Source organism: Cygnus atratus, chromosome 2, assembly GCF_013377495.2.
Source record: "Cygnus atratus isolate AKBS03 ecotype Queensland, Australia chromosome 2, CAtr_DNAZoo_HiC_assembly, whole genome shotgun sequence".
Classification (NCBI taxonomy): Eukaryota; Metazoa; Chordata; class Aves; order Anseriformes; family Anatidae; genus Cygnus; species Cygnus atratus.
In genome coordinates, this window is record NC_066363.1 from 10104018 (window position 1) to 10119645 (window position 15628).

The following is a 15628-nucleotide window of genomic DNA, read 5'->3' on the forward strand; positions in this document are numbered from 1 at the left end:
GTATTCTACCATTTTTAAACAAAACAACCTCCAAAATAAAAGAGGAAAGATAGGATAACTACATTGCGTTCTTTCATGTATAAGTAACTATTTAAAAAATTCACTTTTAAGTCACGAATGTTCCCAGCCATTCTTGGTCTCCTTTGGGATGTTCTTAGCTGCACGCCTACCCTTCAGCATTCTCCAGCAGACCCTCCTGCATGAATAATTCGTATCATTAGTTGTCATTTCTTGTGATGCTGTGGAACTTGCTGGCTTTAGTCTTCATAAGTAACTGCTGGTTGTTGTCTCTGTTTCTGAAAAATCTGCATCCTATTGGATAAAATGAAGTTTCTAACGCACTACCTTAACTGTGGAAGGAGTGGCAGACCAGTAGTATGGAAGCATGCTGGCTGGTGCACTTGTCTGACCATGCCCCACACGTCCATGCCACCACAGTCTGCCCTATCTTCTCAATAAACTCAACTTCTAACTATTCTCCTGGGTGAGGAGCTGTCTATTCTGTGTGCCCATGTGCCATGGTGGTTTGAGTGCCAACCTCAGAGGCAGGCTACCAGATGCAGGAGCTCCCTAACATTAGAACAGGAACCAATAAAGTGACAAACAGCCCCTAGATGGTAGAAATTGTGCAGTGTGGTGATCAGTGCTGATAGATATACCAGGGTTTATCAGCCTCCCTTCTATGAGAACAGTTTGCTCATATGTCAATAAGTCTGTTACTTAAGGTTTCAGCGAAAGATGTTTAAACACATTTTCTCTAGGCATATGCTGATATATTGAGCTAACTCATTATCTAAAGATGATTTACATAGAAACATGAAGATCTTCATCTGCCAAAAGCTGAGCACATTAGCACCAATTCAACATATTTATAACTTCAACATATGAGTCTAGAGACTACCTTTATCCAAAGAAATGCAAGTGAATAGAGATCTTCAGGATCCATGTCTACAACAACCCCACTGCAAGCAACCGACCATTTTCTAGACAACTGCTTCATAAAAACTGCCTCATAAAAAACATAAATTGGTTGTTGCATTATCCTGAAATTTATATACAAACACACTGACACAGACGTTAAATAAAATAAGGTTTAAATTTTTGTGGACTCTACTCTCCCATTTGATGATTGTAATCTAAAAATAAATATGGAACACACTTTAAAATTTCTTTACTCCACCATCTTCCATTTATTGAGCACAGTGTACTGAAGTACACCGAGTAATATTTGCAAAACAAATAGCAGACTTGCAGGATAAATTACAGAAGCAAAAACTTTAAACACGTGGCATTTGGCAAAATAAAGAGTTGTTTTTGAAAGGGTGGGGTGGGGTCTGAAAAAGAAGGAAACCTTATTGTCCAGTAAGTATTTGAGATTTTAAAATTATCAATCAATGCTTCACCCATTAGTTACTAGAAAGTAATGAATTGGCTTTATAAATAAGCCCCCAGACCTGACACACACCATTTATAATACCATTTCTATTGCACTTGCACCTTCAAATCATTGAACAAACTATTAATCTTTATAAGACAGCTGTGTGATAAGGGATTAGGATTTCTATGTGTGTCATGGACATTCTGTCACCCCATTGTACACAAACCCACAGATTGTAGGTAAAGCCAGGTGTTAACTCTGTGATTCAAAGGGCATGGTACTGGCACTAGAATCTTCACTTGCCAAATTATTAAGCTCAAAAAATAAGTCACTTGTCACATTAGATCACTACAGTCTGTATTTATGGCACAAACAGCTTTCATATAATTTTACCAGGCTTTGTAGCCATGATTCTGTTAGACCCTTGAAAGTACAGGTACCAGTCCTCCCAGAAAAAAAAAAAATTAAAAAATAATCCTTGACATATGCATGTAGATGTAGAATTTACCATGTTCTATTTTATATATTTATATATTTGTATATTTATAATATACAAGATCATTATAATGTATTTTATATATATATATATATATATATTCCAAGTTATACATAACTTGGAAATTCCTTTTTCTCTTCACTGATCATAAAATGAAGTTAGGCTGACTTGCATTTACACAAACATTAGTATTTGGTTAAATGAATTCTTCTCCAGTTCTTGTAGGGTTTTATTTATTTGTTTGTTTGTTAGAGGACCTTAATGTTTCTATTTAACTGAAAAGAGCCATGGAGAGGAAAATGATCCAACAGATGAAGTACTCATCTGGGATTTGAGGCTTAACTTTAAGTCTATGCTCTACCAAAATATTCCTGCATGACCTCAGAAAAGCTATCTAACCTGTGTGTGAAATAGGGATATTAGTTCTTCCCTACTTTGTAAGGGCATTAAGTAAATAAATACATCAATGTTTTGAGACATTCAGATATTACTCTAATGGTTGTTGTGTAGATATGCCAATAGACAGGCAATTCTGCAGCTTCAGGGAGGTACTCTATCAATTATTACTGATATTTTTACTAAACTGTTTATGCACAGGGTGAATTACATTTTTCTTGCAGAATCCAACGTATATGAAATATTAATTTTACCATTTATACAAGCAGAATTTAAATGTATACACTGCAGAAAGGTTTTTTGCTTTTCAGCAGTCAGCCATCAAATCAATTTCTGACAATCTTCATTCAGCACTGTATTTTAATCAGTGTTAGACAAATAAGGGTCCTGCTTTTCTGAATTACTGCTCCAGATTAAACTAAGCAATGACTGCATAATTTCTGACTAGTTAATCAGCATAATCACTGTTTGCAGATAAGCTCAGAGTATATCTTGCAGCATTTGCGCACTCTGATTTTCTAAAACAAATAATAATCCTTTTTAATAATTATTACACATCTTAGTTCTTTCAGGAGATCAATCACAAAGCTCCAATCGATTTTCAACCCAGCAAAGCTATGAGTACTCTTCCCTGAATGTGAAAGGGGAGAGTGGAAAGTTTCCCCTTGTGCCAAGGACCAAAATATAAGATTTACCAAATGCCCTGCCTAACCTTCATAAGCTTCAAGATTCCAGCAAGCTGACTGCCTTGAGTATTTACTTGCGCCTTTTCTCCTTTCGGCACCATTGAACTGCTGATCTAACAACCAGCCATAGCTCACTGCCACTAACCAGTCTCTTTATCCTCTCATTTTGCCCTTCATGATTCTTCAAAGACCTTCTTTGATGAAAATAAAGATTGTTTTTTCCAAACGGTCCTTTAAAACTTAGAAGAATACCTGAGACTCGGAAATTTCTGCAAACACAATACTTATGCACAAAGTATGCCTTGAAAATAAATGCATATAATTAAAAAACAAAGAAAGAGGAAGCTCCAGAAAATGAATGAAACTCCCCAAAGACTACAAGTTAATCAATTTTCTCTCCACGCTAAATCCTGGGGCCTAAGCAGCACGCCAGCCTGAGGAAGACCCTAACTGCAGGTAGGACCCTCATCTGAAAGCCTCAGAGGCCAAGTCAGACTGAAGGAACAAGAGCAGTAACTTGTTTTTTCTATCCTTAAAAACCTAAACCATAAAACAGAGACCCCTGCAACAAGAAATGCAGCATTAGGGGAAGTGTAGCAGACAACCTTCTTAGCCCTACAGTCCTTAGGTGGTGGACATGGCTGCTGCATCTGAAATGAGCCTGTGCAGTGCTACGGCACCAGAGCAGTGCACTTGTATCAGCCTGAGGCATTAAAAAAATAAAAAGCCAGGCTATCAGAAAGCGTGAGAATATGTACAAACTGTAGATTGAGGAACAAAAGGAAAAAAAAAACACCAAAAAACAACGACAACAAAAAAGAAGCCAGTCCAGATGAGTTATTTTTATTCTCTTTCTGGTTTTGAGACTTTTAAATACACTTGGATCACATTTCAAATCTTTTCTCTTTCTGTGATGACTAAAAAATTATTTGTAATCAGATGAAAGCAATATAATTGAAATCACATGCAATTATTCAACTGCAGGCATTTGGACTTTTAAAAAATATATATAATATGAGATCACTGCCTACTGCTTGGGCTAATGCTTGCTGAAAAGTAAGCAACAGCAGCATTTGTTTCCATCCGGATCATTTTTGCTGCCTCTCTTTTGGCTTTGTTGTAATGTCCACTGTGGACGTGGCTACTTTTTTTCCCTTTTCCAGCTCCTTTACTTAAGTTCTCCTCAAGGCTTCACGCACACCCCCTGCTATGTTCCGCTCAAGCAGAGCCCAGCAGCAGGGCTACCAGCAGCAGCAGCAGCCAAAGTAAGCTCTGGTTTTACAGCTGGATGGCTTTAGAGATGTGCTAGCTATGTGCTATCCCTTACAGCCCAGCAAAACTGTTTCTCAGTTTCAGTAGAAATGTATAAACGTGGACTGTTTTTTTTCAGTTTTGTCTGTGTGTGTCTGTGCCTGTGTGTATGTCTGTGTATATTTTGCTTATTTGTTTGTTTTCCATGGAAGAGAGGTCTGCTCTAACTGGAGGGGAGACAAGCAGGAGAATTCACACACCTGAAGCCTTTGCATTTCTTGCCTCAGTAGGTAAGAGAAGCCAAGCTTTCTCATGCTGTGCATGTGCCTGGCTATATGCTATTTTTCATACCAAGTCCAGGTTCAGTAGAAAGGAATCACAGAGATTGATAATGCAGCGTTTTGTGAATGGTAAAACCTTCATTAAATGGAGTGGGAAAAAAAAAAAAGAAAAAAAAGGAAAGAAAAAAAGAAACAACAACAACCCAAATTCCCAGTAGCTAATGCTTAAGTAACAAATGCCACCAAGTGCTCATTTTCTGAACAACTCTTTCCAGCTGAACTGAAGTGAAATGTTCTTTACAACTGTAATCCTCAGGAAACAAACTCACCAAATCTTCCAATTTACTGTTATTTATCCACTGGCAGAGTTATTACCAGCTGGCTAGATTACAGCCTGCAGTAGATACTGTCTAAATACTGAGAAAAAAAATTCTAAGTTAGTGCTTCCAAATCCACTCAAAGGAGCTCTTGCTATAAATGGCAAACTTACAGGTTTTGTTCCACCACATGATTTAAGCTTGACAGTGTTATTTCTGTCACTGTTGTATCAAGCCTCTATCTGACAGCTGTTTGAACAAGAGGAATATGAAGAGAGTTTCCTGTTTTAAGTTTTGCTCTGGCTCATTTTACAGCTTTGTACATAACTGTATGGGTACTCTGCTTGGTAATGGTGAATTCTGTACTTTAATTCTGGTAATACGCATGTGGAACACAGTAGGAAAACTGAAGACCAAAAGTTTATAAAGACTGATTAAAAATATGTAAGTTAAGATACTAAATAAAACTTTTGGATGATTTTAAACCCTCTTAGTCTTTTCTCTTCCTTTCTTTTACTCTTGTCCAGAGTCTTCTGATGACAGTTTCAGAACAAAACAGAACCCACTCAGGGAGTCTGCCTAGAAGCACTCAATTTCTGCAAGATTCAGCTATACTTCATAGAAGGTAAGGTATCAAAGCAACCAGAGCAGCGTTACATCTCCTGTTCCCCGACAGCAAGGCTGAAGTAACAGAGGTAAATATATACTTGAAAGAAAGTGATTTTGTAAGAAGGGCAACAGCTCAAAAGCTGCGATTCTAAGTAGGGTAAAGTACCTCTGTCTGACCCTTGTTTTTAATTAGAGTAATGCAAGAAAGCTAAAAAAGATAAGAACTTGCTACAACTGTGTAACATAGGTTCATCTGTGAACTACAAAGCAAGACATCAAGATTTTGTTGAACGTGCTTAAGATAGTCATTTACGACTTCAAGTGTTATGACCATATCACATACAGCTCCTGCAGTTACTTTCCTTCATACTCTTTTCTAGCCATTAAATTTTACATTTTTTTTCTGCTTCCTGGAGGGGCACACATTGTGTCTTCTATTTTGTTTAAACTTATTCCATTAATGACCCAATGAATTAAGGTACAAACACAGTGTCCCTCTTGTTTCTTTTTAAAGAACAGCAGTCACATTTGATTTGCAAAGGACAAGAAAACATCTCCAGGATCATGTAAAATTCATGATTTATTGCTGATTTTTACGATATTTTTCCTCTCTCTCTTTGTCTCTCTCTCTCTTTTTTTTTTAAATTTAAATTATAGGTAACATGTCTGGCTCAATGTCTGCTGCTTTAGAATGCTCCTTAGTAAATAGAAGCGTACGGTTTGCTTCTATACGTGCTTCATTTCCAGATTTCCTCGTCTTTATCCCACTCCCCCAGGCTTCAGAGTACCCATCTCCATGGCAACACTCGATAAGGTTGGTGGGTGGTGTTATCACAGCAGGCTTCCCCACAGAAGGTCTCAGCCATATGGATTATTTATGAACTTGCATGACAGCACCAGACCCACTGAAATACTTCTTGGGTAAGTTTTCTCTTCTCTTAAAGCCAGCGATTCGAAGCAAGGCATCCTCACTGCAGTCAGTGCCCACGAGTAAAGAGCTGAGGCAAAGCATCACAAAGGTGGTCAGCCATCCATCCCCAAAGCTGCCTTGCCGCTGCCTGCAAGTTTCTTCTGCCCCAGCTGAGTACCCATTGACATACGCTATGAATCGTAGCTTAGTTATACATCCCAACCAGTGAAACTGGAAACTTGCAGCTTCTCAACAGAACAATGCTTCAGATGTGCCATGATTAAATCGTTGATACAACTTACACTGCTGTTGGGAGTTGCTGATGCAGAAACACTGCAGAAGTTCTATGTTTCTGGGTTAGTTCTGGAAAAAAGCTAGCAGTTTGGCTTGGACATATTTTCTTCACCTGTTTTTTTTTTTTTTTTTCTAAATCTAAAGTGCATTTTTAGATAAGGTTGTTGCATTTAAACTGTATTCATGCAAACAGCACTTACCAATTTTTTGAAAGAATCCCTATAACAGCAGCTTATTTCTTTAAATCAATGCTTATTTTGAACAAACACATTTTTCTGAGCAAAAGATGTAGGACTATGAGGGCCTGTCATGCATCCACACCGTCTAATCATTTTACAAATTTTTCAAGCTCCATTTGGAACCAGATAGGTTTTCTCTAGGAAAGGAACGCATTGTTTTAATTCTCAAATAGGCATTCTTTTTTTTTTCTTTTTTTTTTTTAAACATGGCCAATACCAAGATTTACTAAGTGTGATTTATCTTCCTAGCTTTATCTATTATGTATACAATCCGCACCTTAATTGGTCATGATAAGCTTCCTTCATGATCAGTAAGTAGGAATTTTTGAGGCAAAACTCATCAGATCCATTGTCAAAATTTGTTCAAATATTTTTATTATTTGTACTCTAAGCACCATAAACACCAAGAATTCACAGAGTAGTTCTGTCAGCTCTTTGGAGAGGGGCATTACAGGTGCTGTAACAGGGGGGTTCAGATCAGCCAGTGAAGATGCTACAGCTTTTATCCCACTCTCCCTCTTTCCTAACATAGAATCAGTCCCTAATTTAGGTAAAATGTTCCAGATTAGAAGAGATCTGTGGTTTACGGTGTTGAAGCTGACTCAACTCATTTGAGGAGAACTTGGTTAGTGCAGTTATGATAACCAGTTGGAGGAGGCAATAAGAAACAGTGTCTGGTGTCAGGACAGAAGGGAAAATTGAAAAATAAGGAAAGTTCACAGGAAAAGAAAGCCAGAAATCACAGAAAGTAGGAACTATATTAAAAATACAACCTTGACAGAAGCTTTGTCGTTCTTCTTCCTTGGATATAAATTTGTAGCTGCAGACTGGGAGAGAATATTTAGATATTTAAGATATTGCTGAAGTGACTTGGCCAAGTTCACATCATTTTCCAGATCAGAATTTCTTTCATTATCTGCATTCTGTTCCAAAATCCTGTACAGCAAAAGCAAAGGAAAGAACATTACCAGCCCGCACAACATACAATGTGCATGACATAAAAGGTACTGTTTTACACCGCAAAACACTGAAGTTACTTCTATTCAGCAGTTCTTAACAAAACAAAACAAAAAAGGCATTCAAAAGCTTAACAGCCACAAAAGTACAGAAAATTCAATGTTTCAGCAGAAACAGCGTAAAAAAAAATTCACCGTTAACAATTTATTTCATGAATCAAAGTTAATGATCCAACAATAAATCAAATAAAGTGCCTACTTTGAGGCCAAGTCATATTCGGAAGAAAACATTTGTAAAAAGAAACTATGCATGATTAAATTACACCCCAGAAAAGATATAAGATGGCTCTGAGACTTCAAAAAATTGCTGGATGATGATGAAAATCAACACCATTTGGGCCCCACAGCAATTTACAGAATATGGTAAGACTCCTGAACATGGTGAAATAACTGAGCAAGTCAGCTCCAGCAAAAAGCTTAATGAGGGAATAATGAGATGGGAAAAGTATCTCTTCTGATCTTCTCATCTGCTTGGGAATCGCAAAATAGCAATGTTTCTTGACTGTTTTAAACAGGTCTAAGTGACATTTGCAAAGAAAAGCTAAAAAGGTGATTAACCAACAGCAGCATAGAAGCTTTTATATGGGATTCAGAATGTTGTGTGCAATGAATCTGAATTATTACCAGCTCTCCTCATCTATCTCAACAACATGTCAATGATGATGATAATTCAAATGTCAACACCAGCAGCTATTTCATTCCTCATGCAAGACAGCAGAGGGAGTGTCCCCAATCTGTTTCATTGCCTGTGAGTGTCACATCATAAGGAGGGATGCAGAAAAGGGTCACCTTTTTGTTGTCACCATTTCCTACCTATGTGCCCACACACTTCAGTGAAGAACAATTCCAGGTGGAGGAGCTTTCCAGCTCGGGAAGAGAAGGGATCATTTCACTTTCAACACCTCCACACTACTGTAAACAAACTTTTATTCCACTAGCTCATGTCATGGTGCTCATTTGGGAGCACAGCTCGAGAGAGTACTTTTATCTTATTTTCCAAATCTTGGGTTTAATTACGTTACTTTATGCACAAAGTAGCAGACTTCCTTCAATGTTCACAGCTGTATCAAATGCGTGTCCTGACTAATTTAATAGCGATAAATGTAATTAATAATCTTAGTTGCTGTGGTGGCACCGCAACCAATAGTGCTCACAGGGTTGCTCACTTTGAAGAACCAGAAAACAAGCATCCACCCCCACCAAGAGGCAGCTTGTGAGTGGGGAAAATTTCATTTTTCTGCTTTAGCAAGGAACTTGACGGCTTCAGATGTGGAAACAAATGCATCGTGGAGCTAAGGCAGCGGGACAGGAGGCCTGGATCAGGCCTGCCACCCTGGCTGGCGCAGCTTGGTCTCCTCAGGAGGGGAAAGCTAAGAACTCAGCCTGCCTCAGGGTAGAGCCATGGCCCGGCCTTTGCAGCCCACAGGGAAGGGAAGCTGTGAAAGCTTCACCACACCCTTCCATCTCCTCAGTCCAGACTTCTTTCCTCACATACAGGACAACTGGCACAAATGGGACTTAACCAATGCCTGTGAACAATCACACACTACTGCCTCACTTTCTCTGCCCAGAATATACCTAAGTTTAATGCAAGGAAGGACAGCCCAGACTGCTCTTCTTACATTCCCATGCTGAGGGCCTCCAAAGCAGTCGTGCAATTCCAGGAGAACCACCAGCTACCCAACGGGCACACAAACTCTAAGAAAATAAAGTTAGCTGCACAGAACACTATAGAGAACTTGACAACTTTGCTTCCTTCTCATGCTGTTCATATTATTCTCTTGTTCCAGAGTTCTAAATTCTGCCTTTCTGTGGAGGGTGGATGTGCACGTAACGTTATCCACCTCCTTTTCAACTTAAAGCCAGGCTAAAACTATTCTGCACTTTTAGAAAGAGATGGGCAGTATGCTTTCTGCTTCAATAGAGATGAACTAATCCAAAGAGGCTCTCATCACAGAAGGCATCCCAGTTTCAAGCACTCATCTTTCATTTATCAATTAATTCCAACATCTATCTTCGCCTTTCTTCACTAACTTTGAACAGAAAGGAAAAACAGAAATACCAGACCAAATTCTGCCCTGAGGATTTCCACTGGAGCTAATGGGAACTGAATGCACAGATAAAAGACAGTATTTAGGTTAGCTTTTCAAGCCATTATTTACAGTGTATAATCGCTTGCACTGGTGGTAGAAGCAAAATCTGAGGTGTATGATTTCTCATTTTTTCTTACAGAGATAGTAATTTCTCTCAAAATTGTGTTTAAATTCCATATTAGATATAATATTTTATCCTATAAACTGAAAAAATAACAATTAAAATGTAAAAGACTGACAAAGCATACATTTAATTGATGACAACTTTAATAAAATCCTTCAAATACCTCTGAAAGATTTGTTAAAATCTTTGTAGTTCACCAATATATCACTGTTGTTCACCTTGTTAACATGGAAAGTAAAATGCATTAAATGAGCTATTATTGTAACTGAATTAAAATACTTCCTTTAAATTTGACAAAGTGATAGTGGAAAATGGATGAAAGAGGACTATGTAAAAGCACCTGGTGAGTACAAGAAATGACTGTCATCTGAATTCTTGTTGTGCACTTATTTGGAAGCATTTTCAGTTTTATTTTATTCAGAAAAAAGGACTTTGCATACAAAGAACTACAGTGTATAAAGACAATAACATACATACTTATTTATCCATAGAAATAATTGTACTATGCTACCAAAAACAGCGCGTTGGAAGCTTTTACATAGAAATATCTGAATCTCCGCACCTCAGATATAATGCTTTTCTAGAATGTTCTCTATTAATAGATACCACACTTTTTAGAATAAAGAGTTTCTCCCTTTTAAATACTGTGAGAATCTTATTACTGACTTAGTGATGGTTTTATTATAGAAATAATGCTATACCCCACTTTATACATTGAAGCTTGCTGGAAACGTTTGTGGTTTTGCCTAATTGCACCAATGAACACAACTGACATTTATTCCCTGTGTGCAGAATGGATTTTTTTTCCTTTATCTTGGATCCTCTTTCAAGAATGGTTTTTTTTTTGAAATTTAATAAGGGCCCAGGAAATACCATGTACACTCCAGTTAGCCACCAAAGAAAGAACTTTCATCTTGAAATCAAGCTCCCAGTTTCGTTCTTTCTTTTTTTTTTTTTTTTAAGATGAAATCCATGTCTTCTGTTCCATCAGATTTCATACGCACTAATTTAGCCTAAGTCAATTTACCTTTCAAGTGTCTGAGTCTATTTTCTTGCTCTCACTAACTCTGTGGGGATTAATGACTCATTAATACGACTTCATATTGTCTTATTACACACTTTATCCTTAATAAAAGGTCTCCCTGCCATAATGTTTCTTTGATAATGAGATACCTACACTAAGTTGCTTTTTTAATTATTTAATTATTGCCTGATAATACTTTAGCAAGTGTATTGAGCACACTGAGCATACAGCACTTTATATTAGAATCTATAAGAAGCCATGAAAAAAGTTCCTACTGTTCCCTGACCTACAGAATACATTGCAAATGGACAACCAGAAAAATCAATTAATGTTTTAAACTGTTGGCACATAACATAATGCTTTCAGAGGCACAGCTTGGTAACTTCAGAAAATCTATCGACAATGGGAACAGCTATAAGTGGAACACATTTGAAAGTCTGATGTTCCTAAGTGCCAATACACAAAATGTGTTTTTTTAAAAGTATAGTACTAGTTAAAAATGCAAAACAGTTCAAACCTGATCTCAACAGGAACTCCTAAAAGTGATCATCTGTTCTCAGTATAAAACCTAAATTATTTTTTGTATCTTCTTATACATTTTATTTTTTTGTTGTGCTTGTGGAAATCTGGCCTATTTTATCTTAGTCTCATGAATAAAAGTTATAGGTACAGTCATTATAAAAAAAATAATAATAATCCCCAAGATATTCAAAATCATTTCTGATAGCATGTATAGAGAGTAATCCACGCAGTAATGGCATTTAGTGCCTCTATGCACTGAGAACAGATTTGTGGATTCTACCATGTGTTGTTATCTGCTTTGTGATAAATTGTGGATTACTGTCTCTTTCAGGAGTTACGCTTATACCTTACTGCTCTTCTGAAGTATACGGCACTGTAACTTTAAGATATGCTTTTATTTCCTTTACATTAAAAGAATCAGCATATATGCAAAATACAGGGTCAAATTCTACGAACTAAATCAGAACAAACTGACGTAAGCACAGATGAAGCTGCTGGGCATTTTCAATTACAGAGCATTTTTTTTTTCCATAAAAAGAGTATTCTAGCACAGAAATGTTTTCATCTTCTTTGCAATATACGAAGATCCAACAACCAATGTATTGCCATTGAGGCTAGAAGCTTGAGCTTTGTTCCACTACGAAGAAAGTTTTCTAGCAAAAAGAAGTTGCTATGAATTTCACTGATTTTGAGATTGTTTTTCATAAAGCCATGTAGGAGAAAGCCAAATTCCCCATTTTTAACATTTCCTAAAATTGTATGCATTTTAAAATTGCCTTCTGGGTGGCTGTGTGATTGGGTTGCACTTAAAGACTATAGGGGCATAATATAACAGGTAAAAGAGTAAATTTATACATATGTCTGTGTATGAAGATGACATTACAGGCAAAACATCCATATTGTTCTACACAATTACAGATGCTGTGTCTTCTTGTCCTCAATAACTGCTAAATTGCCCCTTGGTATCTATCAAGCCACGAGAAAAATGGCTTCTACAATGTAAAGTACAGGTAGAAATGTCCCAACCTTTTGTGCCATAAGATCCTGCAAGAATCTTCCATCAGTTACAACTGTGTATTGGAAGAATAAGAGTTTGAAGATATTAATGGTTGCCCAGAATCTCATTTTTATTCCTTTTGTTTCTTTTTATTGGCTTATTCCAGAATAAAATGTTTACTGTGGATGAGCTACTGTACAAGCCTGCCTTTTTAAGCCATTTGTAAGTACAGCTGGCTGAACAGAGACTAGATAATGCATGAACTGAATAAAAGACCTGACATTTGGTTTTCTGACACCTAATTTAACAACAGAAGACATATTTTCTTAATCTGATCATAAGAACAGGATCTAATCATCATAAGATAAGAACAGGATCTAATCAATCTAATCATAAGAACAGGACTGAGGGTTTTAATTCATTCTATCTGCTGTTTTCCTAACCATGTTTCCAGTGCTGTTGTACAACTGGTTTCTTTTTGTCACCTACACAGTGTTTTAGTGATGCATTTAATTCAGCTTCAGAACCAATCCGTTTCTCATCATTTGAAAAACCTCCCCAAAACCTACCAAGCAAAAACACCATTGAAGACTTACCTTCCTGTGTCAGATGCTTCAGATACAAATATATCAGGGTGTCTGTTGTGGATTTTGTGAATGTTTGACAGTTCCTGACCAATGACATGCTGCGTATAATCATCTTTCCAGGTAAAACCTGATAAATAATGAAAAAGAGAAACAAACAAATAAACGAAGAAGCAAAACACTGCTTAGTAACTTTAAAGTTTGGCAATAGTATGTCCTATATTAACAATATAAAAAAACAACCAAACAAAAAGTTTTATTCAATGTGAATCCAACAGTGAACTACAGGTTCCTCTCTCCTGTAAGAAATTTTATTAATCAAACTTTTCCTAAAATGCAAGGAAAACAATAGATGACATGATGAGATTTTGAAAGAGACCTGATTCCTAACGGAATTTTGGCTAGTTACGAATAAGCTTTTATATATATATATATAATAAAATAATAATAATTTTTTTATATATTTTTTTTTGGAAATAGCTATGGAGAAGAGTTATCTCACTAGCTAGCTATTAAAAGACAGAGTTATTTAAAACTGGATGCTGGTACTCATTTAATAGTTGCTTCCCACAGGTGATTCCATCACTTCTCCCCCATTTACACCACATTGCCCCTTCTCTTCTCTCTCTCCATAAAACTACACTTTTACACTATTAAGGAGCTAGTATTGCAGAGGAAATAAGTACTTTGTGTTTTAATCTAAACCATGTGGGGGTCAATTTATGTTATCTTTATACTTAAATGTTGTGACAAAGAACTTTACAGCAAGGGGGAAGTGCAACTATGAAGGCAAATTCCAGTGATTACTTATTAATTACATGCACTGCCAATCTCATGGTAATTATACTTATAATAATGATATAACTCCAAACATAATTGTTATCAGATTTGTAGATTTTAGATGTTGCAGTAACTCTTTAGTTCATAGAACTTGCCCATGCAATTCTCTGTAATTATCTAATAACTAAATATCACATAATTGCAGAGAATTTATCTTTTACGCCACGTGCAATAAACCACCACAAAACCCCTGAATGAATATTAATAAAAGTTCCAGATTTGGTGATCCTGCTAATATCTTCCTGTAAGAAACTGCCTAAAGAAAAATCCTCTCTAGCTGCAGATGGGAAGGGATGCATCTGGTTGTTAGAACCAGCCTCAGAAGGGGAATTTCTGGCTCAGTCGCTATTTCATGCACATGCTATAAATTTCAGCACCATTCACAGTCAACAACAGAAGTGTTGGTATAGGCACTCTCTTAGGATGCAGCTAAAGCATCATCAGTCTCAGTAGAACCCAGAACTTGGCCACTTCACTTCTTGGATGAGTGCTTTATCCAGCAGGCTATTAAAAAAAATGGTTATATTCTCCAGATTTTTCCAGGGTACTAAGGTGGTGTTCATTCTCTGTTTACTTAAGCCTGGATTCAAAAAAGAAGCTTAAATAGGAAATTTGTCCATTCTGCCATCTGTCCATTCTGAGACAGTTGTGAGCATGCAGAAGTAAAAATAACTTCAGAATTTATCAAATTTTCAGCCTCGGTGAAGGTCTTTTGCAACCTTAATGATTCTATGATTCTATGAAGTTGGGTGTACAATTAAACAGGCCGAAGAAGTATTCAGACTGTGCAGTTGTCTGGGATTTAGACAAGTTTTAGGGGAAAAAAAAAAAGTCCCGATTTTGGAAAGATTTAAGTGTACTGCAACACAAACTTCATTGTTTTCCAGTAATGAAAATAATAATACACAAGCTAGAACCAATGTAAGTATGCATGGGATTTAACAAACAAAAAAGTTCTTTGACACCTGCTTTTTGTTCCTTTCTATTGTTTTCTTAAATAAAAATATTACTCAAGTTTATTGAGGAAACACTTCACCTGAAATCATGTCAGATGTTAACGGCTACAGTAGATGATTCCAGACCCTTGGGAGGGGGAAGAATCTCCAAGATATTTTTAGATCTGATTCATCCTTTTCAAATGCAAATCTCACCTTTTCAAATGTGCCATGTAAGTAGATGGATTCAAATCAGTTCACAAATCTCAATCTAAGCCTGCTCAGAACAAGTTCTTATGTGAATACACAAAAATGAGTCACCACGCACCTATGATTATTTTGGCGTAGTGTTATTAAAATTATTTTTACATGGAGGTTTATATATATATATATATATTTATATGTATGTATGTTTCACTTTACTTCTCTGTTGCCTAGCATTACACATTTCTACTAATGTTAAAAAAATTCATCCAGGAGAAGAAATGTGATAACATTCAAATTTAGAAGTGCAACAAAGAAGTTCAGGTAAAGTACATATATATAAATATATATGTACTTTACCTGAACTTCTTATATATAATTAGAACCTCCATATATAATTAGAATAGCTATAAAACTACTATTCTCTGTTTC

General features: G+C 36.5%; 1 protein-coding gene across 1 annotated transcript in view; it reads right to left on the minus strand.

Moving 5' to 3' along the window:
- PTPRN2 (protein tyrosine phosphatase receptor type N2) overlaps positions 1–15628 on the minus strand; it is a 485563-nt gene that overhangs the window by 409727 nt on the left and 60208 nt on the right. The window contains exons 3-4 of the mRNA XM_050709300.1: positions 13230–13347; positions 7631–7793 (exon numbers count right to left, since the gene is read on the minus strand). Coding sequence (XP_050565257.1) covers positions 7631–7793; positions 13230–13347 — 281 coding nt within the window. The remainder of the gene's footprint in view (positions 1–7630; positions 7794–13229; positions 13348–15628) is intronic.